The 27,910-nt window shown below is 64.0% G+C and overlaps 1 protein-coding gene across 14 annotated transcripts in view; it reads left to right on the plus strand.

Annotated features, from left to right (window-relative positions):
* Positions 1–27,910, plus strand: part of DDC (dopa decarboxylase) — a 160,751-nt gene that overhangs the window by 43,697 nt on the left and 89,144 nt on the right. For 5 of the 14 annotated variants that reach the window (XM_080663951.1, XM_080663960.1, XM_080663961.1 and 2 more), the window contains exons 2-3: positions 8,449–8,529; positions 16,344–16,434. The exons of 1 other annotated variant lie outside the window; for it this stretch is intronic. In XM_080663951.1, the coding sequence (XP_080520077.1) occupies positions 8,449–8,529; positions 16,344–16,434 (172 nt within the window). Of the gene's footprint in view, positions 1–8,269; positions 8,364–8,448; positions 8,530–15,262; positions 15,408–16,343; positions 16,435–27,910 lie in introns of those variants that run through there. 8 more of the 14 variants (XM_080663964.1, XM_080663963.1, XM_080663966.1 and 5 more) reach the window with 6 other exon arrangements.

Below are 27,910 nucleotides of genomic sequence, written 5' to 3' on the forward strand. Positions count from 1 at the left end.
GAAGGACCTGGGAGAGACACACGCAGATGACATCACGGCTGGGTGGTGACCGTTCCAGATGGGGGTGCTTCCGTTCCTGTCAGCAGCCCCCCCGCCCCCCGCCCCAGTCTAGCAGGGTTTTCACAGTTTTTAGTCTGTGTTCGTTTTTCGGGGGCCACAACAGCCCTGCAGAATGGGGCCCTTAAAACGGCATCACCCCACAACCCGGAAGGCCAGGCGTCCGAGGTCCAGGTGTCCCCGCCCTCTCCGAGGCCTCTCTCCTTGGCGTGAAGATGGCCACCTTCTCCCCGGGGCCCCCCTACCCCCCCCCCCCGGCTCTGCCCTGGGTGTGTCTGTGTCCTAACCTCCTCTAGGGACCTCTTTTTAACTCAGTCACCCCTTTGAAGGCCCTGCCTGCAGCCCTGGAGTGTGGGCTCAGCGATCAGAGCGTCGTCCCATACCCCAAAGGGCCGCGGGTTCAAGGCCCAGTCAGGGCTCGTGCAGGAGGCAACCAGTCATTGCCGATTCTCTCTCCCATCAATGCTTTTCTCCCTCTCCCTCCCTCGCCCTCCCTCTCCCCCTAGCATCAATGAAAAAACATCCTGGGGTGAGGATAAAAACCAAAATGGAATGAAAGGCCCTCCCTCCCTCCCTCCCTCCCAGCACAGCCGCCTTCTGGAGCCCTGGACGTGTGATTCGGTGGGGCAGCCCCCACGGCCCGGCTTGTCTTGGGTCTTTCGCTGCGTCCGTCCGTAGGGGGAACTCGCACCCCTCACCCGGTGCCCCGGGAGCCTCTCCCCTGTCCTCGGGGAGGTGTCCCAGCACACCGGCCGAAGTCCCAGCACACCGGCCGGGGGGGGGGGGCGACCGGGGACCGGCGACTTCGCTAAGATGTCTGCGACGCCGGGAGCCCCTTCTGGCCGGCTTCTGGCCTTGCTCGGGCCACGCCTGGCTCCCTTCGCAGCTGACCCCTGCTCTCTGCGTCCCGAGCGGGGCCGCGACCTTGGGTGACCACTCACCGCGGCGTCTCAGCCCTCTGTCCAGGGCTATTTTTGGGGCCTCTGGCCCGTCGCCCCCTCGGATTTAGTGTTCTGCAGCCTGGAGCCCGACGGCCGCTCCCAGCAGACAGTCACTTTGTCTCGGGCCGTTCCTGCCGTCCCTGTGTTTTTTTCTAGCATTCTCCTTCCCCGCCCACCCCCCCCAGGGACTCTCTTTCATTGAGAGAAGCGACCCACCTTGTAAATTGTATTTTTTTTTTCTTTTTTTTGGTAGTAAAAAAACGAAAAACACTCCCAGGGAATAAACCCTCCCGCGCCCTCGAGGGAAGAACAGGAAGGAGTATCTGAGCCCAGGTCCCTCCCTCCCCTGTCCCCTCAGCGAGGTGGGGCCGGTCACCCCTCACTGTCCTTGCTCCCCTGAAACTCAGCCGCAGGGGTGACCGTGCCCTGTACCCCCCGGACACCTAGGCTGCTCCCCTGAGGCAGCACGGAGGAGGGGACCCCAGCCCCGGTGGGTGGCCCATAGGAGCTGTTCGGCGTTCTCCGAGCTTAACCAGGCGGCGTTGCAGAGCCGGGCCCTCTGGGGAGGCCTGCCCTGCGCACCGGGGCACCGGGGCCGGGTCGGGCGGTAGCTGCTCCTGGGCCCTGCCGAAGGTCGGGCTTGGGGGCCGGGCACAGACACTGCGCGAAGGTCGGGCTTGGGGGCCGGGCACAGACGCTGCGCGAAGGTCGGGCTTGGGGGCCGGGCACAGACACTGCGCGAAGGTCGGGCTTGGGGGCCGGGCACAGACGCTGCGCGAAGGTCGGGCTTGGGGGCCGGGCACAGACACTGCGCGAAGGTCGGGCTTGGGGGCCGGGCACAGACGCTGCGCGAAGGTCGGGCTTGGGGGCCGGGCACAGACACTGCGCGAAGGTCGGGCTTGGGGGCCGGGCACGGACGCTGCGCGACCAGTGAGCACACGTGGACGTAGCCGCAGCGAGACCGAGGAGGGGCCTGGGCGCCTCGGGGTGGCGGGCGGGTAGGAGCCTTGGATGGCGGGGACCCCGGAGCTGCATCCCGAAGGGCAGTGAGGGGGCCCGGGCGCCTGGGTTGGTCCTGACGGAGGGAAAACGGCCGTCGCTCCGTGGCTGCTCCCGAGGGTGGGCCTGTTCATCTCCGAGGGTCTCTGAGCGAGGGGAGCAGTTGAGGGGAGTGAGGGACATCCTGTGGGTTCCTCTCTCCCCGATGGGTCCACCCAACGCGACGAGGAAACTCTGACTTCCGCGCCGACGTCGAGGTAAAGTCGCGTTAGAGAAGCGCATTTGGCGGTGCTCTCCGTCCGGTCGTAGTGTGGCCTCGAATTTTATCGTGATCCCGGGCAAAACGGGCTCCCCCCGCCCCCCAGGCCTCTCCATCAGTGGGGCGGGGCCTGGCCAGGGCCATTTTGTCTGCCTCGGACCCGGGTTTGTGCTGCCTGCCTCTTGTAGGGGGGTGTCTTTCTCCAGACGGGCTCGGTGCCCCGCCCGAGACGTGGGGGCCGGGGGTCTCTGGGGCCCAGGCTCCTCTGGGCCCCTTCAGTCTTCCTCCCTCTTCTTCACGGGCTGCTGGGCAGGTTCGATCTTGGGTCCGCGCACCTCCGGGAGGAGATGGCGCTGGATCTCACCGTCAGTGCAGCGGCCATGTCGGGAGGCGGCCTGGGGCTCTGGACTTGACCCGGGAACCTCAGGGTCGCCTCCTCAGCCCTTGGCGCCCCGAGGACGTGGCCGCCTCTCCCTGGGACTCCCCGTCCAGCGGGAGCCCCGGTGAGGCCCCCTGTGCTCTGCCCTTGACCCCGGTCTTCACGCCGCTGGGACTTGCTTTCCCTCCGGCCTGGGAGTGTCCCCGGGATGAGCATGTCCTCGGGCACCCCCGGCGGGCCTTTGTCACTTATTTGGTGTCAAAGTGAAAGAAACCTTCGAAGAAAAGGCTGAAGATTACATTGTAATCACTGAACTTGAGACGGAGCCAAAGTGGGTTCCATGCCAGAAAAGAGGGCGAAAACCTTAGCAGACCCGTGACGTGTGTGGGTGACTCACGGGCCTGTGGAGTGGGTGAGCCCTGCCCAGGCTCGGCCCTCTGCCTCCTGGGTGATCCCTGCCTTGTGCTTAAAGAGGCCGTAGCCACCTCGCCCCATCGGCCACTTTCAGCTCCTGCTGCACCCGCCCCCCCCGGGCCCCGGGTCCGACTCCGGTGCGGCCGCTGGGCCCCCCGAGGGCACCTTCCCCCACCCGGCTGCCCCGCCCTGGGGCGCACGGGGGCCACCTTCCCCGGGGAGCCCTCCTGAAAGTCAGCAGAGTCTCTGCAGCTGCCACAGAGCAGCCCTTCAGGGCGGGCCCAGGACAGAGGCCCTCTCTGTGCCCCCCCCCTCCCCTTGGCGTCTCGGTTTCCTGCCTGTCCACCCGGAGATGGCAGGAACGCGGCGAGCGCCAGCGCCCGCTTGATGGACGTGGCAGCTGCGGCGGCCGCCCCAGCGGCTCGGGGCCGCCCTTGGGGAGCCCAGCAGCTGGGGACACAGGGTGGCCGTTCTCATGGATCCTGTGCCACGGGGGGACAGGCTCGGCCATTGCCGCCAGGGCTCCCGAAGGCGCTGCCGCCTCGCGCTTGTTCAAACCCCCAGCGGCCTTGGCAGCCTCCCGCCCCGTTCCTGGAAAATTAGACGAGAGTTCCAGAGTTTCTCAGAAAATGGGATGATTTACAGGGGCCCCGTCTCGCGCGCCCGGCTCCGCGCGGTCAGATTTATCTCCAAGTTTTCACAGAGGAGAGTTTCTCCCTCGGACCCCTCCAGTGGTGCTCTGCGCCTCGCTGCGCCCTAATAGCTGTGGCTTGGCGCGGCCGGGCTTTGCCGTGAGTCACCGATATGTGCCGTTTTTCATGGGCCCAGAAGCACCAAAATTGGTGCAGCATGAAATTATCCTGTTTTTTTTTTTTTTTTTTTTTTTTTTTTTTTCTGCTTTGGAGCCGGGGCCCAGGCTGGCGCGGGGGGAGGGGCGGGAGGCGGGGCCAGGCCACTTCCTAGCCTGGGAGGCTTAGGAGGGTCCTTTGTTCTGGGGCCTGGGGGTGGGGGGGGGGGGAGCCCTGGCCCTGCCCTGGCCCCCCCAGTTTCCCTGCTGGTGGGAGAGGGTTCACGGTGGGGGTGGGGGTGGGGGCCTCAGGACGGGGCGCCACCCCGCAGGCGAGGTGCCTGCCCCCGTGGGGTGGGTGGCTGCCCCTCATGCCTGGGGTTTTTTGAGTGAGCACAGCCAGGTGCCAGACAGGCCCGGGGCCAGGGAGGCAGCTTTGCAAAGCAGACACATTCCTGGGGCTCCTGTGTCCTGTGAGGGAGGTTGACAGGGACAACTGGCGAATAAGATCACTGGGGACGGGGATCATAATTCTGAAGCAGATAAAACAGGACAGCGGGGAGAGAGCGGCCGAGCTAGGCCAGGGGGTCAGGGAGGCCTCCCCGGGGGAGTGCCCGGAGCCGGGGTGGCGCCCAGGCAGGACCGGGCAGGGCTGGGCGCAGGGGCCCAGCCGGGGCGGGGGGGGGGGTGGGGAGGAGGAGTTTGGGTTTTAGTCAAGTAGAAATGAGAGATGGCGGTGGGGGAGGGAGTTATAAATAGAGGCCCACAGCCCTTGTCTGCAATTTTAAAATCCGAAAGGCGCCGCGCTGAGAGGTTTTTCCATTGCTCATGTCAGGGCAGAGTCCAACCCACTGCCCAGAGCTGGCCCGCCCGCCCGCCCGCCCGGGACCCTGCTTATCTCCCTGCGCCCCACGCTCTTAATTCCCAACCACAGGGAGCCAGCCTCCTCCGGGGTCTGGAGGAGGGATTAGGCGTGCCTGCGAGCACGGCGGAGAAAAGCCACATTCACGTATCCTCCCGAGAAGCGCACACGCTGGGAAACACACCAGCTCAGGTCCCCGCGGTCCGCACACAACGTGGGGCTGTGGTGAGCTGTGCGCCTCAGCAGCCGGCCCCACTCGGGGCCTGCGTTTTCACATGGTCCCGAGGAGGCCTGCGAATTCCCAAACACTCCTTTCAAATATTTACTTTTACTTTTATAATTCCCCCCTCCTCCCCCCTCCCTCCCTCCCGCCCTCCCTCCCGCCCCCGAGTTCAGAACTGGAAACGTGTCCGCTCCTTTCCACAAGTTAAAAAACGTCCAGCAAACGGTCCTCGGGACCCGGCCCCCCCCCCCCCCCGAAAGGCCGGGCTGCCAGGTGGGGCGCGGGACCCCACATTCCTGCAGAACGGAGTCTTATCGGCCCGTCCCCCTCCCCTCCCCCCCCCCCCGGGGGGCTCGTTTCAGAAATTCCGCCCCGCCCCAGGGTTCCGCACGTTGTTGCTGTTGGCTGGGAGTCAGGTTCCTACCCCGGGCCTTCGGGCCGGGAATCGGCCCTCCTCGCGCGGGCGCTGGCAGAATGCGGCCTGTGTGCCCCACGCCAGCCCCCCCCCCCGCCCCCCGCCACCCGCTTTTGTAAATAAAGTTTTATTGGAACTCGGCCACGCTCATTCCTTGACGCCCGTGGCCGCTCGGTGGCCACGTCAGCACAGCTTGGGGCTGTCTAACCCATTTTTTATTTTTTTTTTCCAGAAGAAGTTTTCCAAGGGCCGTTTCAGAGCAGCGATTGCTCGAAGGCGTCTCCTGCGTGGCCCAGGGCCAACGTGGCCTCCCTGTACGGGCTCCTCTTGGAGGAGGAGGAGGAGGAGGAGGAGGAGGAGGAGGAGGGACGGGCTCAGCCCTCCGAGGAGACGCTCTGCTGATTGCATGCAGCTGTGGGTTCTGTGCTGGGAGCCCCGACATCTGGATTCCGCCAACGTTTTGGCAGCGTCCTGAGTAGCTGGGGGGTGACATCACCCCTCACAGGAGATTTGGGATCAGTCTGTGGAAATGAACACCATTCCCAACATCTCTGGCTGGGGCGTGTGTGTGTGTGTGTGTGTGTGTGTGTGTGTGTGTGTGTGTGTAAAAGTGTGTTGTTTGCTGTTTTCTTTCTTCCTCTTTTCAGCGTGATTCTGTCCTTCTTCCCTTGCTCAGCTTGCACACCCATCCTCGGACAAAGGGACATGGCCGCCGCACGACATGCTCTTCCCGAAACGTGGCGGGGGGGGAGCTCCTGCTGCCCCTGTTCTCTCTCACCTGGGAGGTGGGCGGGAGGGAGCGGGTCACGGGGGACACCCTGGCTCTGAGGCTGTTCTGTGAGGACACGCTGACCTGCCGTGGTTTCGCCGAGGAGTGGAGATGATTCTGACGGCGCAGCCGCCGCTCTTCATAGGGACGCTGCGGGAGGGAAAGGCGGCCGTTCACACCGCGGGTTGAGGGCTGCCTGCCGCTGGGTGCAGGGAGTGAACCTTCTGTGACACGCGTGGGTGTTCTGGGCTCGAGGCCTTGTCCTTTACACCCGGGGGCGGGCTCCCGGGGCGGATGGGACGCCGGGCCTCCCTCCTCTTGTCGACGGGCCCTAAGCATGCCGCTCCCTGGGCCTGGCCGGGGCCGGAGGGCAGGACAAGGAAGGGTGCTGTCACGGCGCCGGTGGTGACGCGCTTCGCAAACGGGCGTCACCAGCTGCCTCGGCTCCTCGGCGTCGCCCCATCCAGTCGTGTGGTCCGGGTAGTTGCGCGGGGCCGAGGGGCCGGGCCGTGGGGACGGCGCTGACCCGGACTCATGGAGGGAGGGGAACTTGGGACACCGGGCACCTGGGCAGGGGCTGCCGGGTGGGGAGAACAGGCCATTCCAGAAAGCCTGGAACCTCTCAAGGGGCCCCTCTCCCGCCCCCTGACGTCCTCCAGACTTCGGGAATCCCATCAGACAACAGCCACCCATCACACAGTTTACAGTAGCTTCTCCTGTTGACAGGAGCCACGGGCGCTGCCTCCAGTCCATGTCCGTGACCTTGCAAGACCTTGGGCCTTCGATGAAGGCAGGAAGGGCTCAGGAAATGCTGCCCTCGACTGCGTGGCGAGCCTGTGACAGCATGTCTCCCAGGGAGAGTCTCGCCAGTGTGGAAGTGTGGGCTCCTGTCCTCTCTCCGGGGTTCCTGAGACAGCCCCCTAAGGAATGGGGGTGGGTGGGGGAGAGGGTTGGGGCTGGTTGGTGTTTCCCACCTCGAACCTCCAGGCCCTCGTCTGCCGGAGTGACAGCTGCCCCCGCTCCGCGGCAGGCCCTGGTCTTGGTTATGAGTCACCGATTCCTCGATCGGAGTTTTCGGTCGGCCTGTTACTCTCCCAGGAAGTTACATTCACCCTAAAGCCCTGCGTGTAGTTGGAAACCTTAAGCACTAAAGAGTCGACTTTTCCTCTGGGGGCTGGGGAGGGGCCCGTCGGGTGTGGGTCAGGGTGGAGCAGAGGGACGCGGGGAAGCAGGCGGGGTGGGGGGCAGCCCCTAGGCCTCGCCGTGGCCTGAGGTCACACGGGCCACCAGCCCGTGGAAGTGGGGCCGAGCCCGAGAGCAAGAATGAACCCAGGTTCTCCGGCCGCTTCACGTCCTGCCGGTGCCGCCGGGGTCCTGCAGGGTGACTTGTCTGGGAGGGTGTAGGTTTGGGTTCCTGGGTCTGCCGGGAGGGGACTTGGGGTTCTGGGAGGGACCCACGTGTGCTGAGCATTGCCGCGGCGGCGATGGCGGGGCAGCGCGGTGGGGCGGCGGCGAGCGGTTGCGGGGGGTTATGCGGCTTGCTCTCGGCCTCCTGGGGAGCTGGTTTTCTCCATCAGCTACCTCTGTGTCGTCTTCGTGCATAGCTGACCAGAGTCTGTGGCCCAGGGGTTCCCCTCAGCGGCCTCAGACAGCTGTTGGGGGGCTGTGGGGGGAGGCTGGGAGAGTTCATGCTTCGTTTTAACAGCATCCTCGGGTCGGGGTCCCTGATGGCCCCACGGCCCCCACGTTCTCATCATGGGTGGGTGGGTGGGTGGGTGGTTTGGGGTACGTGTAGAATTTAAAGTTTACGCACGCTAAGGTTTTGGCACATAGGTTTAGGCCAGCCGTGGGCAAACTACGGCCCGCGTTCGGCTGTTCTATCCGGCCCGCGGAGCTGAAAGAGCGGAGGGTTCTCTTGCTCTCCCCTCCGCTCCTTGACTTTGAATTTATATTAGTTCACACAAACACTCCATGCATGCTTTTGTTCCGGCCCTCCGGTCCAGTTTAAGAACCCATGGTGGCCCTCGAGTCCACAAGTTTGCCCACCCCTGGTTCAGGCGGAGCGTCTGCGCAGTCGAAGACGTTCCTGTTCTCTGTGGCTTGGGTCTTTGTGGGCCCTAGCAGCGCGTGAAAGGTTGTGAAGGTCTTCTGTGCCTTTGTTTAGGTCCCTGAACAGATCGTGTGCCAGGCAGGTCTGAGGACACCGCCAACGACACCCCCCGGACAGAGACCTCTTTGACAGACGCCCCGTCCCCGCGGTTAGTACCGTCTGTTTACAGAACACGCGGCGATTTTTATCACCGGACGAGCCCTTCATTGACATCCTTTTCCTTTGATCCTCAGACCCACCTACCCAGCCGCCGTCCTGCCCCTGGAAGCGCAGAGGCACCAGGACCTGCCTGCCGTCCCAGGACACACCAGCAGGTGGGAAACGGGGACGGGACCCCAGGGCCTGGACTTGAGCCCGACATTCCCATTTGTTACCCGGCAGTTGCTGTGCTGACGGTTACATTCCTGTCTCGTTGAATTCCCAGCTGCTCTCTTGAGGCTGCATGGCTCCAATTCTTGGATCAAGAACCGCTCACCCTGCCCAGCAGACCTTCTTTGGTCTCGAGCAGGTTTGGCAATTGGTGCCGGCAGATTTATTTGGTGCCCTGCTTGCCACCGAGCGTGGGTGCCAGCTGACGCTGAGCAGTGGACAGCTGCCCCTTGTCCCGCTGTGGCTCCGGCGGGGTGGGCCTGTCCTGGGGACAGCGTTCCGTGGCATTCCTTCCACCCAGCCTCACCCTCCCCGCCTCACCCAGAAGCAGAGACATCCCTGCCCCAGATCAGAGGGGCCCCCCCGCTGGTCAGCTGGCCCTCCTTCGTTCCCACCTTGAGTTAAATCAAGATGAGGGAGGAAGGGCCCATTTTCATTGGGGCTGTTAGAGAAAGTTCCAGGAGGAGGTGGTTTGGGGGCTAAGCCTTGAGAGGAAGGCATGGTGTGCATGGAGGGCAGGGTAGAAGGCATTCCAGATCATGAAGATTCCACTTCTTAAAAAAATAAGTCCTTTTAATTGATTTCAGAGAGGAAGGGAGAAGGGGAGAGAGGAGGGGGGAGGGGAGAGAAACATCAATGATGAGAGAGAATCATGGCTCGGCTGCCTCCTGCACATGCCCTATTGGGGATCCAGCCCGCAACCCCGGCATGTGCCCTGACCAGGAATTGAACCTTGACCTCCTGGTTCATAGCTCAACACTTAACCACTGAGCCACACCAGCCGGGCCTGGGTCTGCATTTCAAACACCTCAGTTTACCTGCTTCCCTTCTAAGTTCTTCCGCCTGGACTGATCACCGCATCAGCGTGAGACAGGGAAACCAGAGAAAAGGGCCACACTTGTCCCATACGCACCCGCGGGGTTTTGTAAGAAAAGGGGGCAGTCGAGGTCTCCGTGCCATCCTGAGCGCAGGAGAGTCAGGGGTGGCTGGGGACTTCAAAAGGCAGGAAGGCGGTTCATGTGGAGGCAGAAAAGCAAATGTTTGGTAAAGAAATGTTTGCTGGGCCACCCTTGACCGTGGGACCCAGGACTTTGACCCCGGGGGCCCTGGCTGGGCCCTCCCTGTCCCTCACACCTGGCCCGCGTGGGACTGTGGTACCTGGGAGGCGGCTGCCCCAGAGCGGGCTTCCGTCCGCATTCTTGTAGGCAGTGGCGGGAAGGGCCAGGGTTTTGTTTCGAGTTTTTCTTGAGTCTTTTGTTTCTTAAAAAGGAACCGCCATACAAGAATCAGCACCCCAGAAGGCATATTTGGGGGAGCAAACTCTGCTCCCTCAGGATCCGCCAGAGTCCAGACCCGGCTTGAGTCGCTCACGGTTGATCTTTTAAGAGTCAGGCTCGGCCCTGGCCAGCGTGGCTCAGCGGCTAGAGCACCGCCCGAGCACCAAAGGGCCATGGGTTTGATTCTGGGTCAAGGTCACGTACCCAGGTTGCAGGTCAGTCCTCAGCCCTGTGGGGTACATGCAGGAGGAGGCAACCCTTCGGTGTGTGTGTCTCTCTCTGCCTCCCTCCCTTCTCCCCCCTCTAAAAATCAATGGAAAAAAAATGTCCTCGGGTGAGAAGGAACAAAAACGAAAAATAACACACAACACCTAGGATTCTTGTTCCGTGGAGCCACGGAGGGTGAGCCACCTGCCCCGTGGTTGGAGGCCTAGCGTGGGGCTGCGCAGGGCGATGGGCACATTCCTGGGGCTGGAGGCTCGCAGGGAGGGGCCGGAGGGGCTGCGAGGAGCCAGCGGGGTCGGCGGAGGCCTCTCGCCCGGAGCGGCCAGGACATTCCTGCAGGCCCCGGGGTGTGGCCGCGAGGAACACTCTGGAGGAGCAACTGCTGAGCTGGACAACCAGCCCCGCCCCACCCGCCCCTGCTGGGGCCCCACGGAGGCCCAAGGATGGGGCTCTGGCTGAGGCCACCCCGCAGGCCCCCCGCCCTCGCCGGGCTGAGTGCAGATCGAATGAGATCACCGTCCCAGGCCGCCCGCGAGGCCCCGTTTCTGCCCCGAACGTTGGACGCCCGCCCCTGCCTTCAGAAAATATTTGTAAAGCCCCCGTGGGTTGGGGGGGCGGGGGGGGGGGGGCCCTAGCCCTGCAGAGAGGAGCGACCCTCACGGCTTCCATCACGGGGCTTCGGGGCTGCGCCTTCCCAGGGGGAGACAGCGGGGCCGTGGAGGGCTCGGGCGTTAAAGGAGCATGCGCCCCGGGCTGCCTCCTTCAGAGAGGGACCCTCACGCCCCCCAGTCCCCACCTCTCGCCGTCCTGGCCCTCGCCTCCAACAGGAAGTGCCCCTAAACGCTGGCCCTCGAGTGGAGACCAAGCCGGCGCAGTGCCCAGCTGCTGCTCCTGCCCCTGTGTCCAGGGAAGGTGCCCCCGGAGGGCGGACAGACGTTCGGACATTCGGACTGACTCCCGGGCCTCTGCTCTCGGCTCGGCTTCTCCCCGCTGCCTCTGCGCTGGAGCTTTAGTTTATGAACGCCACCATTTCCCCCTGTTCTTACAGCCCTTCTTGGCTTCTCGGGATAACGGAATTCTTTCTGCGCTTTCAAAAGGACATTCTCTTGGCCCTGCGAGTTCCACGTAGGAACAGGAGGCAGCTGCCCTGCCAGACCTTGTTCTCACTGCTAGGGTTTTCCAGATTGGGGACAGTCTATCAGGGCGAGTATAGGGGCCCATAGAATTTAGACAAACCCCCAAATACCTTCAGGAGCGGTCCTGTGCAATATTCTGGATATACTTCCCGCCCTCCCCCCGGTCCCAGTTATTAGTTGTCTGAAATCCAGGTTTCACGGGACATCTGTGTAGCTTCTCGCCACGTGTGACAGTGCTGTTTAGACACGGATGCCTTAAGTTAGATTTGAGTGTTGCTTGTCTTCTGAGTCGATGTCCCAAAGGGGTCTGGTCTGCTTGTCACTGGCGAGAGGACGTCTCGTGCCCGTTGGGTGCGGACGGGGTGGCCGGGGACCGGAGAGCAGGCGGGAGACATGCAGGGGCCTGTGTGTCACAGCGGCAGGCCGGCCCGGTGCGGGGCGCCTGGAGCGGGGCGCCTGGAGCATGCCCCTTCCCTGTGGGACTCGGGGTGACGGTCTCGCTGGGGGGTGCCCTCAGAGTTCGCATGACGGTTGTGAGCAGAGGAGCAAGTACCAGCATGCGTGTTAGTAATGGGCAGGTGTGACTCCCTCACTTCCAAGCGGGTCTTCGGCGAGAAGGTCTCATAACTCCAGCAAACTTTGCAGAAACGATTCCCGAGTTTCCTTGGAGGGAACGAGTGAGGAAGTCACGTCGGGACGATAAGCAGGGTGGCGAGTTCGGGAGGCGTGAGGTGCTGGCCAACGAGCAGGTCCTCGGAGCTGATGGGAAGGGAGCAGAGACAGACACCCGGGCCCCAAGGGGTCCTCCGTGCGCTCGAGTGGCCGCCAGACCAGGCAGAAGGGAAGACGGCGCCGTGAACAGGCCAGGCCTGGGAGAGCCGCTTAACGGGGGGCGGGCATCCTTTCGTCCTGCCCGCCCGCGTGGGCGCGAGCGCAATACAGGATTCGGACAAGAAATCGGAACAAGATGGATGCTTCCTCGTCACCTGGATGGAGGAGGGTGTGGGCAGCGGCCACGCTTCAAGCTTCAGAAGGTGACCCCAGGGGAGAGTTCAGGAGCGCGACCCCATGGACCGCTTCTGAGAACCAAACGAAATCTAAAGACAAACACGCCAGGGTGGGAACGTGGTGCTCGCTGCAAATACGACCCCACTGGGTTTCCTGCCACGTTGCGAGGTCATCCTGGGGGCGTTAGGGAGCATTTGGGGTGCTCCCCAGTTAGGTCCTGCTCAGGGCGTCCCATTAGAGCAGCCGTGGGCAAACTACGGCCCGCGGCCCGTTCGGCTGTTCTATCCGGCCCGCGGAGCCAAAAGAGCGGAGGGTTCTCTTGCTCTCCCCTCCGCTCCTTTACTTTGAATTTATATTATTAGTTCACACAAACACTCCATCCATGCTTTCGTTCCGGCCCTCCGGTCCAGTTTAAGAACCCATTGTGGCCCTCGAGTCAAAAAGTTTGCCCACCCCTGCATTAGAGAGAGCCCCTCCCCGCCATCCCCGTGGGGTCATGGCCCCGTTTTACCCCAGCAGATGAGACGTGTCCACCCTCCACCTGGGCACGTGAGACCCGCCTGTGACAGCCCGGGTGAGGCAAGAGGCGAGTCCCGGGAAGAGCAGGCACCGCCAGGCCCCCGCCTCGGATACTAGGAAACGGCTGTTGACTCGCCGCGGGGGGCACGGGGCTGGGGAGATTTCGCAGTGTGTGTCTGGACGCTGGGACAACACACCGGTGACCTTCGGCCTGGCGTGCTACTTCCAGGGATCCGAAGCCAGCCGCCGGGAAGGAGGACAAGGTCGTGCTGCGGATCGTTAGCGATGCTCCTGGAATGTGCCAAAGACCAGTGTGTCCACCGGACAGGGCGGGCTCTGAGAAATAGCCAGCGAGGCTGTCAGTTCACCTCTTGTCATGTTCCGGGGGCGGGGAAGCGGGGGGGGGGGGGGAGACACGCAAAACAAACACAAAATGGTTCACACCACGTGATTTCACGCTTTCACACGCGGACGCTAAGCTGCCCTCCGGTTGTAGGGTTTAGGCCAGCTGTGGGCAAACGACGGCCCGCGGGCCGGATCCGGCTGTTCTGTCCGGTTCTCTTGCTCTCCCCTCCGCTCCTTTACTTTGAATTTATATCAGTTCACACAAACACTCCATCCATGCTTTTGTTCCGGCCCTCCGGTCCAGTTTAAGAACCCATGGTGGCCCTCGAGTGAAAAAGTTTGCCCACCCCTGGTCTAGGCTGATTCGTGTTGTATTTCGGCTCTTTTGTTTCCAGAAACGTAAACAGGTTGTTGTAGAATTCGGAGAAGAGGGAACTGGGACGGGTGGAGAAGCGTTGGCTGTGAGATTGTGGAAACTAGAGGGGGAAGAGTCCCGATGAGGAGACCCACTGGATTTGGGGGGGGCTGGGAGGAACGTCCCCCTCCACCAGCTGTGCTGGCGCAGCAGCCCCCCCTGTGCGGCCCCTCGGCTGGGGCTCTTGGTGGCATCCCCCCTCTCCTCCCAGACCCCACTTCCTCCAAACCCACCCCTCTCTTCTTCCCTCATCAGACGCGTTCTGGATGACCTGTGTTCCACCGCGGAGCCTTGAAGAAAGGAGGTGCACGCACGTGCACACACACGGGGGGTGGGGGGGGGCGCGTGGGAGCGGTGGAGGATTTCAGAAAGCATGGTGAGAAGACGGTGATGTGTGTCCCATGGCCACAATTCCATTTTTTAAACAGGATCCTTGCAACCCCCGTGTGACTCAAACATGTCATGTACTCTCCACAGATATTTCAGGTACTGCGTGCGCTCGTTCACACACACACACACACACACACACACACACACACATACACACACCATGCATTTGCTTTTCTCTGAAGGAACAGGCTCAACCAACAGGACGTGTGTCGAGAAGTCCCCTTCATGTCTTTTTTTTTTAAATAGCCTTCACTCTTTTTTTTTTTAATTGATTTTTTACAGAGAGGAAGGGAGAGGGATAGAGAGAAACATCGATCAGCTGCCTCCTGCACACCCCCTACTAGGGATGTGCCCGCAACCAAGGTACATGCCCTTGACCGGAATCGAACCGGGGACCCTTCAGTCCGCAGGCCGACGCTCTATCCACGGAGCCAAACCGGTTTCGGCAATGTGTTTTCTTTATACGGTTAACGTCTACATGCACACGATGGCCGTCTCACAGCGACGGCCGCAGCCGTTCAGAAAGCCGTCTCCGCAGGCAGGGCACAGGGAGGGCGGGCGGCTCCTGGCACCGAGGGCTGTTGGGGTGCCCCCGATGCTCCGCGGGAGCTGTGCATGCGGCCGCGCCCCCGGAAGCCAGCGTCTCCTCCTCCTCCTCCTCCTCCCCCCCCCCGTGCCCCCGCCAGCCCCACGCCCGTCTCCCCGCAGGTTGTGGTCTCCCGCGGAGCAGACTTCCCACTGTTCCCTTCTGCGCTCGAGCAGGCGAAGGCTCTGGACACAGAACCCATCCGCTCCCCGGGGACTGCTGCGACCGCCACCGCGTCTTGTCAGAATAACGGCCTCTTCCGGCTCCCGGGGCGGCTGGGTGGGAGGTGTGGGGGCGCCGAGGCCGGCTTCCAGCTGCAGGGCTGCCCCTCGCCGGCTGGGTGCCATGAGGGGGTGGGGGCGGGGCCTCCCCGGGCCTCAGTGCCACCCCCCGTCGGTGCCACGGGGAGTAGCCGTCCAGCTGTGGCAGGCTCCTGGGCCTGGGCAGGGCAGGGCGGGCGGCCGAGGGAGCGTCCCGCTCGGTGGAGGGCATTGTCGACGTAAAAGAAACATCTAGATCCTGTCGAGAATGGCGGGAGCTTCTTTGAGCCAAACTGGCGATCTTGCCAGGAGACCAGAGGTCTTAGCGGACCCGGAGGAGGGCCGTCACAGCTCACTTCATTCGCTTTAGCTTCCACGTAGGAGGCGCAGGGGGCTGGACGTGGCGGTCCATCGGTGGCAGGCGAAGGGGCGGGAGGAAGCAGCAGGGGTGGGGGCGAGCTCTGGGACTAGACCCGAAGGCCCCCGAGGACACGTCCCTCTCTGCGCTGGTGTGCAGGCGTGCAGGAGAGGAGCGTCAGCCAATGGCGATGGTATTCGGGAGACGAGAGAGCAGTGAGGGGTTCTGTGGCCTCGCGCTCTGGTGCCGGAGGCTGTGCCCCGCGCGGCCGGGAGAAGAAGAGTACTCTGACATTTTTTTACAGGTACGTTCTCGGGGGCGCACACGCCCTTTCGCAAGGGAAAGGCCGGCCTCGGTCAAGGAAGCGACAGGCCGGGGGTGAGCGTGCCTGCTTCTGGCTAGGGACGCTCCGGGCAGACCATCCTCCGCGGTGGCCTTGGTCTCTGAGCGCGTAGGGCCCGCCACGCTGGCCTCCCCGAGCTCGTCAGGTTAGCAGCCTGCAGCCCCTTGTCCGCCCCACACGCATGATCAGGAGGAACAGTCGACTCGCCTGGCACCGCACGTGCCCGAGCCCCGGTTCTAAACCGTCCGCATTACAGGGGTCTCGGTGAGCACTAGATGCCAAGGGTTCCCGAAATCCCCGAAAGCACGTTGGTCCCCCCGCCCGCCCCGCCCCCCTCAATCCCTGCTGATCTGGTCCACGTGCAAAGGCCCGTTGGGTTTGCTTCCATCTCGATGCATCTTCCGTTGGCTTCGTGATAAACCACGAAGAGGCTTCTCCGAGAGCTGCGGGCTCGGTGCTCCCCTCGCTGCATCCTCACCCCCACGCTTTTGGAGGGGGGCCCGTGAGCCACCCCTCGGTGCTGGTCCCCGGGAGCAGGCTGCCTGGGCCCCCAGGGCCGGTGGTTGTGACAAGGAAGCGTGTTCGTGCTCCGTGGAAGGCCGTGTCCGTCCGTTGCTGAAACCCGGCCGTTGACCCTAACTCTTCTCCAGCGGCCCCGGGGAGGGGGCACCTGGTCCCAAATCCCGGCGCGGCGGTCCCTCTCCCGCCCCGGCGTCAGGGTGCGCCTCCCGCGGGCCGGCGGCCCCTGCTCTGGCGAGTCTGAAACGACTGTCCTCTTAAGAGTCACGAGCTCAGCCCGGGGAGGAAGCGGGGGGTCCAGGAGACAAGGCCCGCGGGATGGGGGGCCTCGCGGGTGTGCCGCCCTCTGACCGCGCCCTCTGCCCCTGTTTCCTGCAGGAGCGGGAGGAGCAGCCATCCCCTCGCAGCCCATCTGACCCCCCTGTGCCCGGCCCCCTGGCCCAGGCTGAGCAGAGCGTGCCGCCCCCAGGTAAGGACACGCGAACAGGGGTGGGGACCCTGTCGCCCGACGCCAGTGTCGTGAGGACGCTGGGGCTTGGTGTTCTGAGAAACGGCCTTCTTTGCGCGTATCGGGAGACGCTCACCTCCCCCCGGGGAGGAACAAGTCCTGAGCAGGAGAAATGTACGTGGCTGCGGCACCTTCACAGAGGGGGCCCTTCGGCGAACCGGGTTCACGGGGTTCCCCGGGGGTGCCCCCACCTCCCCAAGAGGCCACTGGCCGCTGTGGTGATGAGGGGGGCCGTCCCCCTCCTGGTCCTGGCTGGCTGTGTCTGCGCCCAGTCCATGTCTGCCTGTGTACCCCTGGCAACTCTCTACCTTCCCGTGGTCCCTTCTGTTCCTTCCAGTTAATTCCTGCTGGGGCCCTGGTGGGAAGAAACGAATGACACAGGGTCAAGGGGTAGGACATTGGGACTGTGGGCTGCAGACTTTGACGGGGACCGGAGCCCGGAGCCCGAGGAGGGAGCCGGCAGACCCAAGCCGAGAAGCAACAGGCGAATGGGGGCGGCTGGCTGTTCGAACCATTGGAGAGTTTAGGAGCGAAGAATGGAAGGATTGGGACTGGTGGGATGAGAATTAGGTTTTTTAAAATATATTTTTATTGATCTCAGAGAGGAAGGGAAGAGGGAGGGAGAGAGAGTAACAGCAATGATGAGAGAATTCACCAGTTGTCTGCCTCCTGCACGGCCCCCACTGGGGATCGAGCCCACAACCCGGGAATCCAGCCGAGCCTGGTTCATAGGTCGGCGCTCAACCCCTGAGCCACGCCCGCCGGGCGAGAAGAATCAGGTTTCTTAAATGGCTTCATGAGAAAGAGGGGGGCATTTGGCAGCCCCAGGAGCTGGAGCTGCCCAGGCCTCAGGGGTTTGCCCAGGTGCTGGGGAGTGCGCCCTCGTCGAAGCACTCGGGGTTCCGGCCGCGCAGCGTGGGGGTCACCCTCCAGAAGGCTTTCAGGCGAGGTGATGTAAGGGAAACGGTCCCAGTTTGTTGCCGTTGGCCTTGAAGCCGAGGAAATTCGTAATTCGTGACATTTCGCGGCTTACAAACGGTCTCGTTTACACGAAAATCATCTGAGTGTTGGTGTGCGCGTTCGCCCGGAACCCGCGTTCAGACTTTAACCAGAAAGTTAGAGGAAACGGTGCTGAATGAGCATCCCACAGCTTCTCCTCCGGGGCCTCTCCCCCGGGGGTGGGGGAGCTGGTGGCACAGGAGGAGGTCCGGGCCTCGTGGGAGGGCGCTGGCTGTGCCCGGGTCGGGTTCCAGAGGTGGGGGGGCGGGGGGAGGGGGCGGCGTCTGACCTGTCTTGGCCCCTGAAGCAGGGCCTGCCGCGTGAACACACCTGAACTCACCTGTCTGCCTGTTGTACCCGTCCCCGCGGCGTTCACACTGTGAGCACCCCCACAACAGCCGCCTCCTTCCCTCCAGCCCTGCGGACGCCCCCCGCACACGGCACAGAACACGGCCAGCCGGCTTGGGCACCGGCCACACGTGTGAGGGCTGGCCGAGAGCAGCACGGCGGGCAGGCAGGGCAGGGGCACGGAGGGCCGGGTGGTGGCGTGCGAGCGGAGGCTAGGGGCCAGCTCCCCGCTTCTGAAGGACCGGTTTAGTGCGTGTGAGCCCGCGGCCAGGCGCCCCTGCACCCCTGACCCCAGGCCAGCGCCCCACCCCAACGAGCCTGCGACCCTGTTCCCAGCACGGGCAGCCGCCGCCTCCCGAGGGCCACGGAGGCAAGCCCGAGAGTGTGCCCTGCTCGGCAGGCGCCAGCATCACGTCTGTAAAAGGGGGGCAGAAGCTAGGAGCCACGTGGGAAGAGAGGAGGCAAGACCAGTGGCGTGAGAAAGCGGTGCATGGAGACCCCGAACGGGCTGCGTCTTCGCTGGCATTCGGAAACGCCTTCTGAAGAGGACCCGAGCCGGAGCCTGCGCTCCTGCAGCGAGGAGGCCGGGGGGCGGGGGGCCGCAAGGGGTGCTTGTGGAGACGTGGCCCGCATTGAAGAGGCCCTGACCCCGCCCTCCGCTCCAGGGACTGAAAGGGAAGGTGAAGGCGGGTCCACTGCTCCGAGCATTCAGCACGATTCCAGGACACGGAGACAGGTGATCTGAAGGACAGGCGCGACGGCCCCCCGGCCCGGCCTCCAGGCGGGTGGAGAGCGGACGTGGGGCCGGCGGGGCCGGAGGGAGTGCGGGACGCGCAGGTGCGGGGCGAACGGCTCCCCTGGGCTCGATGCCCACAGCGCGAGGAGCCACACTGAGAAACCCGGGTCCCGGCAGCCCTCGCCAACGGCGTCGCTAGTTCTGGACGTTGTGCTCAGGAAGGGAAGCGAGCGTGTGCCGAGGGCGGGCCGTGTGGGCCTTCAGGGCCGTGTGCGACCTAAACGTGATCTTCAGCTGAAACTCGGGGTGACTGGACATAGGGGGCGTACGCGTGTCTTTCGGGAGGGGGGTTTGTTCCATGGGTGGTCAAGTCCTAGCGGGACCCAGGGAGAAGGAGAACATCGAGTCACTTGGTCCTGCATTTGGCGGGAAAGTGTGCTCGCTTGTGTGTTTTAAGGTACAGGGTGTACCCAAAACGGGGACTGTGACCACGAAGGACGTGCGTGTCATCTCCAGTCCGCAGCCTCGCAGGAAGAGAGAAGGGAACCCCTCTGGAACGGAAACAGCTAATAGCATCCGGCAGAAAAGGAGGAGAAACGAGGTGTGGGGAAAAGGGGCAAGTAAGATGCTCAGAAGGAGCCCGGAGCGGACAGCTGGGAGGACGACAGCTGCCTGGAACCTGCACCCAACCCGGCTCTGGTGCTCTTGGGAGACCTGTGCCGCTCTCCAGAGGCGTGGCCGTCGGCGGACAGTGGCGCTCAGCGTGAAGCAATCGTTCCACGCGAGCCCCGGTCTTGGGCCCGGCGCGGTCACACCGAGGTCCACAGGAAGTGTGCAGGGCGCCAGCGGACACTGGAGTGCACACCCGCACTCACGCTTGGGCTGGAGGGGACCTCGCCGCGGAGAGCGGTTCCTGGGACAGGCGCGGGGTGGGACGGGCGCGGGGTGGGACGGGCGCGGGGTGGGACAGGCGCGGGGTGGGACAGGCGCGGGGTGGGACAGGCGCGGGGTGGGGCGGCGCGGGGTGGGACAGGCGCGGGGTGGGACAGGCGCGGGGAGGGACAGGCGCGGGGTGGGGACAGGCACAGGGAGGGATGGTGCGGGGTGGGACAGGCGCGGGGTGGGACAGGCGCGGGGTGGGACAGGCGCGGGGTGGGACAGGCGCGGGGTGGGGCGGCACCGTTGGAAGTCGCGTCCTGCTTGTTCCAGAGCCACTCAAGACGACGTGTCTGAGCTTCCAGAGGGGAAACGGAAATGAGGAGAACAGATGTGGAAAGACTCTGGGGCGGGGGGAGGAATTAGAAGGATGAAGGTCAGAAATTACGGAGACGACGGAGGCAGCACCGACAGGAACCCGCTCGGGAGCCAGTCTCGTAAAACCCTGTAGGGATGCCACGCCTCGGGCACAGCGGGACACGGGCAGGAAGGACAACCGGGAAACCGCACGCGGGAGGCCCAGCATCGAGACGCCGCCGCCGCCGCCTGCGAGCTGGGAAGACAGGAGGGGGTGGCCGGCGCGTGGCAAAAGGACAGAAACAGCCTTGGTGGGGAGGGCCGCCGCCGGAGGCTTCTATTCTGCACATCAGGCCCCTGGCAGGAGTGGAGGGAAGCAGTCGTCCCACGCGAGCCCCAGCCCTTCAGGCCGCGTGACGCCAGGCTTCGCGGTTTGAACCCGCACGGCGCAGCCTCGGTGGAGGCGGTTTGGCAGTTGCTCACAAAAACGAGACCCCGTGTCGCCGCAGGACGCAGCCGGCGTGCTCCAGGGAGGGCCCCCGGGAGCGAGCATGTAGGTGCACACGCACCTGCACGCGGCGGTGACGGCAGCTTCACGCGTGGGCGCCAGGCTTGGGGGCAGCCAGGAAGCCCTGGGGCGGGGCGGCGGGGCGGTGGACACGGGAACCCGCGTGCGAGGCGGCGGGAGAAGTCCTGCCTGCCGCGGGATCCCAGCGCTGCGACCGGAAGAGGAAAGCGACAGGGACCGTGGAAGGACCGGAGTGTGGGGCCGCGGGAGGGATCTGTAGAGCAGAGGGACCGTTCACAGCAGAGACAGCCCGGGACAGCGAGGCCCGGGCCCGCGTCCCTCATCGCTCTGCGTCCTTCCCGCCCTGGTGTGTGCGGTGGGCGAGCGGGGGCGCCCTGCTCCCGCTCCCCACGTGCCCGCCTTGCCATCTTGTGCCCGACACCACGTTCAGCGCTCGGGTCCTCTCAACTGGACACTCGGGACGCGTGGCGGCATTGGACAATGATGCGGGGCGGCTCCCCCCCCCCCCGCCTGCCCGGAACGTCCGAGCATCGTCCGGTGCCAATGACAGACCCCGTGGTGCGCCGGCTCAGGTGGAGAGCTGCCCGCTCCACGCCTGCCAGGGCCTGATGGGCAGAAGAGAAGCCTCCGGCGGCTGTCCTCCCCCCTCCCCTCGGGCAGGGAGGGCTCGGCGCCCGTGGTATGGCTTCCCAGGCCGCCTCGCAGCGCAGCGCCCGGAAGGGACGCGCTTCCCTCGGGAAGAGGCGAGGTCTCCGGTAGCTCCTGCGAGCTCGTGACCGTGTCCCTTCGGAGCGCAGAACGATGCACAACGTCCGACGGCCCACGCTGAGCGGGCAGTGAGGGCGTCCGTGCTGTGCAGGGCGGGGCCCCGGGCGCCGGTGTCCGGTCTGAGAACTCCGTTATCCCCCCAGACGGAAACGCCACGCCCGCCCGCAGGAACCCCGCGGCCGGCACCCGCTCCTGCCTCCAAGCCCGCCCGTTCCCGCTCCTCACCCGAGGCGGTGGGGTCCCACGGGTGTCCCTTCGTGCCTGGCTTGTTTCACGGAGCCCCCGTCTCCAGGGCTCATCCTGGTGGCAGGAGGGGGCAGGGTTTCGCCCTTCTATGGCCGGGCGTCGCCCGCGGCACGTGCAGACCGCAGCACGCCGCTTCTCCGGCCGGCCGCCAGCCAGCCCCGGGGCCGCCTCCTCCTCGTGGCTCCCGTGAAGAACGCCGCTGTGAACGTGGGGGTGCAGCCACCTGTCCGCACCCCTGCTCCCCATTCCTGCGCGTCTGCATCGTCCTTGGGACTGGAGTTGCCTGATGACGGCTATCCTGCGTGGCCTTTTCTCGACGATGCTTTGGCGACGTGGCGTCTCGGGGAATCGTTATCTCTAGTTTTATTTTGACTCCTTGTTTTGGTACTCCTCACCCGAGGGCGTTTTTCCATGGATTTTTTTTTTTTTTTAGAGCGTGTGGAAGCGGGGGAGAGAGAGAGAAACATCGATGTGAGAGAGACACATCGATGGGTTGCCTCCCACATCGGGACGGGGCTCGAGCCCGCAACCAAGGTACATGCCCTTGACCGGGATCTAGCCCAGGACCCTTCAGTCCACAGGCCGAGCCCTATCCACTGAGCCACACCAGCGAGGGCGAGAATTGGGATCTTTAAACCAGTTTTTCCTGAGGGTTACTCCTGCTTGCCACAGACACAGGAGGCGCGCAGGGAGCCGAGGGAGGCTGGGGTCCAGCCATAGGAGTCGCTGTGGTCTGCACGCGCGTTTCCCCGTGACTGGGTCCGGCGTGGAGTTGGCCTCACAGGCTCAGGGGCACACGCAGCTGCGGCACCGCTCCCGGCCCAGGCCCCTGCTGGACCCGGGCGTCCACAGCCCAGGCCGGCACCCCGGCTTCTGTCCCTCCTCTTGGTCCGGCCCAGGCCCCTGCCGGACCCGGGCGTCCACAGCCCTGGCCGGCGCCCGGGCTTCTGTCTCTCCTCTTGGTCTGTAAGCCACAGGGGAGTCGGTTCTGAGATCGTCGCCGTCACGTGCGGAGCTATGCCGGGCGGCTGCTTTCCTGCCTGTCACAGCGCAGGTGACGATGCAGACAGGGACCCTCTCAGGAGCCCCAGCGTCTCCGGGGTCAGTCAAGTGGAAAGAAAAGACTAAAGCGGAAAAGACCCAAGGAACAGAGCAGGCGAGGAGGTCGGGGAGGGCAGTTTGTCCGCACTCTTCCCTTCTGGCACCGTCTGAGTGTCCGGGGATGTGGCTGGCAGCCAGGCCCCGGGCCAGCCGCCCTCCCGGCCCCTCCGTTCTAGCAGCGAGCGCCTTGGGACCGTGGGCAACTCAGTGGCCACTCGCCGCCCCCCGACGCTGCCCTGCGTGTGCCTTTCTTGCACAATCCTTGTGAAAAGTAGTGTCCTCGCCGAAGCTGCCTGCACGCCTTCCCTTTGTGTACTTAGTCCTCTGAGCTGCAGATAGGGAAACTGAGGCAGGGGGGCTCGGTGGCCGCTCGGGAGTCACGGCGAGGTAGCGCGGGGGAGCACTGGAGCCGAAGCCACGCTCCCAGCCGCGCCCGCAGCGGTGATTAGGGAAACGCCTCGCCGGCCCGTGTGTAAGTCACCCTGGGAGTGTGACTTTGCGGGTCACATGTGTCCCTTTCCCCAGAGATCACGCATTTCCCCAGGGCAAGGACCACGTCTCACTTCCCCTGCCGGTTCCGCGCTGGTGCCTTCTCTACCATCGTATTTAATGGATGATTGTTTAATGAATTCCTGAACTCACAGGTCGTAAATACACCTGAGGGTTCAGAAGGGTCCTGCCTCTCCCCCGCGCCCCCCTCCCCCCCCCCCCCGTGGGAGGTTCTGATGATTCCAGGTGAGCAATGATGAAGACTAGACCGGCTGGCTACGGCCTTCCCTTCCCACGGCGCCACTTAGGGGGTGTCAGGGAGGTTTGGGGGGCGGATGGCAAATGGGGGGAGGCCGTGGAGTCCATGTGAGACGGTGGCTCCCACACATCCCCGCGTTGGCCACGCTGACGCCGAGGTCCCCCGGGCCCCTCGTCGGCTTCGTCTTAACCTGTGTCAGCCATGAGAATAGCTCAGGTTGGAGAAAGGTAAATACCACGTGATCGCACTCATTTGTGGGAGATAATGAACAACATATACTAATGAACAAAAATAGAGCCACAGGAAAAAAATATGCTAGACCAGCGGTCGCCTGCCGGTAGTCCGCGGACCATTGGTGGTCCGTGAGGTCCGAGAGGTTGGCGACGCTGTTTTAGAATATAATGGAAGTAATGCTGTTATTTGCTAGACTTTTAATATTTCCTACAACTTTTGTGATATTATACTATGCTAGTACAGTTTTGCTAACGTTATTTAAAATCTTTTTTCTTGAAATACTAATGTTTATTGCGTATAGTATTATTATACTTAAAATCGTTTTTCTTGAAATATTAAACAAAAAAGAAGAGCTCAGCCTTTTACCCACTGCACACGCACACCCAAGCAGGCGCACACGCATACACACGCACTCAGGTGCACACATACGTGCACACATGTATGCACGCAGGCACTCATGTGCACACAAATGCACACACGCACACTCAGGTGCACACACATACATGCACTCAGGTGCACACACATACGTGCACACATGTATGCATGCAGGCACTCATGTGCACACAAATGCACACACGCACGCGCACACTCAGGCGCACGCACATGCACACACACGCGGGCACTCTGCCCTCTGACTGCCCTTTCCTCGGAGTGCGGCTGCGCTGGCTCCGGAGAGAAGGCTCTTTTCCTCCGGCCGTCCCCGCCCAGAGTCTTTCCTCCCTTTGGACTCTTCGCACCTTCAGTGGCTCAGCCTGAGCTTTAGGGCGTCGGGACCGAAGGTCCCTTGTCCTTGTGAGCAGCCGCGTAGGTGGGTCCCTGTGGTCCCCTCCCCTGACCTAGACCGAGGTTCCCTCTCCACCTGCTGTCCCCTCCCTCCCACTTGTCGGGCCTTTGTCCTCTGATGGGGATGGGGACAGAAAGGGCCTCCCGGTGCGAGGCGAGCGGGCCCCAGCCCTTCCCGGGCCTCACTCAGCAGAACTGAAGCGCCCATCGTCACCTGTGCGATTCCTCAGGTCTCGCTCCGTGGGCCTCCGGCTCCCGCAGGTTCCCTTTGAGCAGATAATTGGGCTCCTGGGTGCTTGGTCTCCTGAGCTGCGGGGTGCTCGCCGGTCAGAGGAGGGCTCCATCCCGAGACCCCGCTTTCCTGGCCTGTTGGCTTTCCGTCCTCTTGCTCTGCCATTTTCCTTCTGTTCCCTTCGCTCATTCATTCAGCTAATACAGGCCAGTTGCTTGTCTAGGCCAGTGGTCGGCAAACTGTGGCTCGCGAGCCCCCTGCGGCTCACGAGCCGCGGTTTGCTGCTCTGTTGACGGATGAGTTTGCCGACCACTGGTCTAGGGGACACGGCACTTTTAATGTATTGGACCTTCTTGTCCAAGGACGCCGAAATGCCTTGGAAAATGCCAGGGGTACCATTTAGATAGGATTCATGATTAAAAAATCACCGACGAAGGGTTGTATTTCCCTTGGAGAGAAAAACCAGGATTTGCTATCTCCGAAAGGCACATAAGATGTTTTCACCTAAATTTACTTTTTTTTAAGCTGCCATTAGCCCGTCGTTTCCGGTACATATTCTTCGGAAGGCGTCGTATTTCTGGAGTCATTTTGGCCTCCGCTCCCAAAGGAAGATGCGCCCTGCTGGGGAGCCCGGCGTCCGAGGCCAGGGGCGGGGGGGCGGGGGAGACGGCTCTCAGTGGCGTGAAGCAGGGTTCCATGGCACGGCCGCCGCGGGGGAGGGGAGTGGGGGCGGGGTGGGGGTGCGCCAGGCAGCTCCTCAGCGTCCTGTCCCGTGAGGCTCGGCTCCCTGGAGAGGTGCCTGTGGAGGGAGGGAGCCCTCCCAGCGGAGGGTGCCCCAGGAGGTGCCGCCCGCCCCGCTTCCGGGGCTCGGATCCTGCCACCCCGGGGACGCCCGCCCGCCCGCCCGGAAGGGGCTGCGTTGGTCCGGCGGGCGGGCCTCGGGCACAGGTCCGGCCCGAGGTGCTGCTTCCTGCACGGGGCCGCCCGTGCCCGCTCAGCCTCCTTCCTGGCCGCCGGCCATCCCTTGTTGGAAGGAGACAGTCTGGCATTGATTCACCCCGTGGCCCGCGTGTAACCTGCCCGGCGGGCTTTCTCCGAGCAGCCCCAGGATTGGCGACTCAGCAGGCTCCGGAGGTTTGGAAACGCTGCCTGGCCGTCTGACTTTTTGGAAAATTCTGCAGCCTGATTTACGGAGGCGGGCGACGCCGTTTTCCACGTAGTGCAACGGCGGCTCGCGGGGCTCCCACTGCGTGCCAGGCGTGGGGTTCGGTGATGCGGCCAAGGCCGGGACGCACGGCTCCGGCCGCCTGGACACGCAGGTTTAGCGAGGAAACAGTAAAGAAGACGCCAGTGAGGCCGTGAGGAGGAAGGGGCCGGGGCAGCGGCAGCCCTGGGTCTGACTCGGCTCCCCGCCGGGGCTGGGCGCCCCCCTTTCTGCACTGGAGCCTGCAGCCTGCCCATGTGGCTGGTTCGCGAGGAAGGTTAGAGACGGCTCCAGCCGGAGGGGGCTTGGCGCGGCCCGGTGCCCGTGACGGGCAGGACGTGGCGGCCGTGGTTCACCCTGGCTGATGAGCACAGCGCTCACCAACCCAGAGAGGAGCCGACGCAGACACCCACCCAGCGCACGTTCCTCCCGGGGCCCTCCCTGTGGGCGCCCCCAGGACTCAGGTTCACCAGCTCCAGGTCCGGGATGGGGCCTGTGGGCACCCCTCCTCCCGGGCCGTGAGTCAGAAGGTCCCGTTGGCACACACACACGGGCTGTTGCTGCTCCTCGCGGAGAAGGAATCCTGAGAACCCCAAGCCCTGCTTGGGAGCTTTGTAGGTTTTTCTTGCTTGGACTCCGAAGATGGGCGTTCACAGTGAGTTTAGGAGAGTCCCAGGGACCTGTGACCCCAACAAGCCTCCCGCCCCCGCCCAGGTGAGCCCGCCCCTCAGCCAGGCTCCAGCAGGGCAGGGCGCACGCAGCGCCCAGCCACCAGCCCGGCCCGAGCATCCTGCGTCCCAGGCCAGCCCTGCTCCCCAGCACGTCCTGGAGAGCCAGCCCCGCTCCCGGGCTCCTCGGTTCTGGGAGACGTGCCATTTCTTGGAACAGCCCGGAGCACCCTGCTGGAACGCCTCTCCCCATCCCGAGGACGCCTTGCAGGCCGGGCCTCCGCACGCTGCCCGCCCTCCGCCTGCCCGCCCTCCCGCGAGCAGGCCCGTCCCAGGGCGCGGCCACGCGCTGCTCACAGCCCTCTGGGCGGCCGGCCTGGGGACCGCGTCCCGGGGGGCGCTGCGATAACCCACCCGTCCTCCTCCTCTGGAGATGCACTCCCCTCACTGCTCATCCCACACCTCTGGGAGAGGGAGCCCCTTCCCGGGAGGAGCCCCCCCTCCTTCCTGCAGGCGGTCTCCCAGGAGTGGCCGCTGAACCGGAGCCGGGAATTATTTTTCCAGATGTGGTGGGAGCCGATTCAGAGCCTTCCCCGCGAATTCATTTTCGGCTCCGCAGCCCCCTCGCAGCCCGTGGCCCAAGGCCCCAGCACGCGGAGGTGGGGGGGGCGGTGGTGTCTCTTTTTGGGTGTCCACAGGGCCTGGACCCGTGTCACCCACGCCCTTGGTGCTCAGTGACGATCTGCCGAACGCAGAAAAACACGGGCCACGTGCATGGATTTCACGTTTCTGGGGTGTCTCACGCTGAATGGGGTCATACAGATGCTCTGGTGTCTGACTGTCCCCTAGAAGGTGGTTGTGGAGAACGTGGTGCAGGCAGGCGGCCCCAGGGCCGTGCCCCAGATCTGTCCTCCTCGGCCCCAGGCGGTTAGACGGACGCGGGTCAGACCCCGGGAAGGTGAGCACCTTCCAGAGCGACACGTGTGGACAGCCGGCTCCTGTCCATGGGCCGTGTCCTAGAGCTCCAGGGGCCGCAGTCAGAGGCTGAGAAAGAACAGGCCACCGCAGGGGCGGGGCCGGGGCGCACTCAGTGCCCTGCCCCCCTCGGAGCGAGGCTCTGAGAGTGGGTTTCTGTTCTTTCTCCCTCTGATTGCCCCTGAGAGCAGGGGCAGAGATTGCACGGGGCCTGCACTGTGTCACGTCAGCAGCGCTCAGGCCCTGGGTCCGGGCCCTGTGGCCGTCACTCCTGGGAATGGAAAGGCCTGTGCTGTGGGTGACCCCCGGGGCCGGACGCAGGTCGTAAAAGACCTGGAGGAAGCCGAGGGGGCCTCCGGGGGCTTCCTTCGACCACGCGGCCGGATAGAGCCCCGGAGAGCAGGAAAATGAATACTCCCGACGGCTCACGTTCCCTGGCCCTCACAGCGGGGCTTGAATTTCCGTGACGGGAAGCACCGGGGGCCATGGCCGCCTTCCTGATTTACCTGCCTGCGTATTGACTTTGGATAGGATTACCCTCAAGTCCCCTAAAACGTAGATTTAGACCGTAAATCGCACTGAACCAAAGTCCAGGGCGATTAATTATTATCTCGCCTCTCGCTGTGTGCTCTG

The sequence above is a fragment of the Plecotus auritus genome (assembly GCF_963455305.1).
Source record: "Plecotus auritus genome assembly, chromosome: 4".
Lineage (NCBI taxonomy): Eukaryota > Metazoa > Chordata > Mammalia > Chiroptera > Vespertilionidae > Plecotus > Plecotus auritus.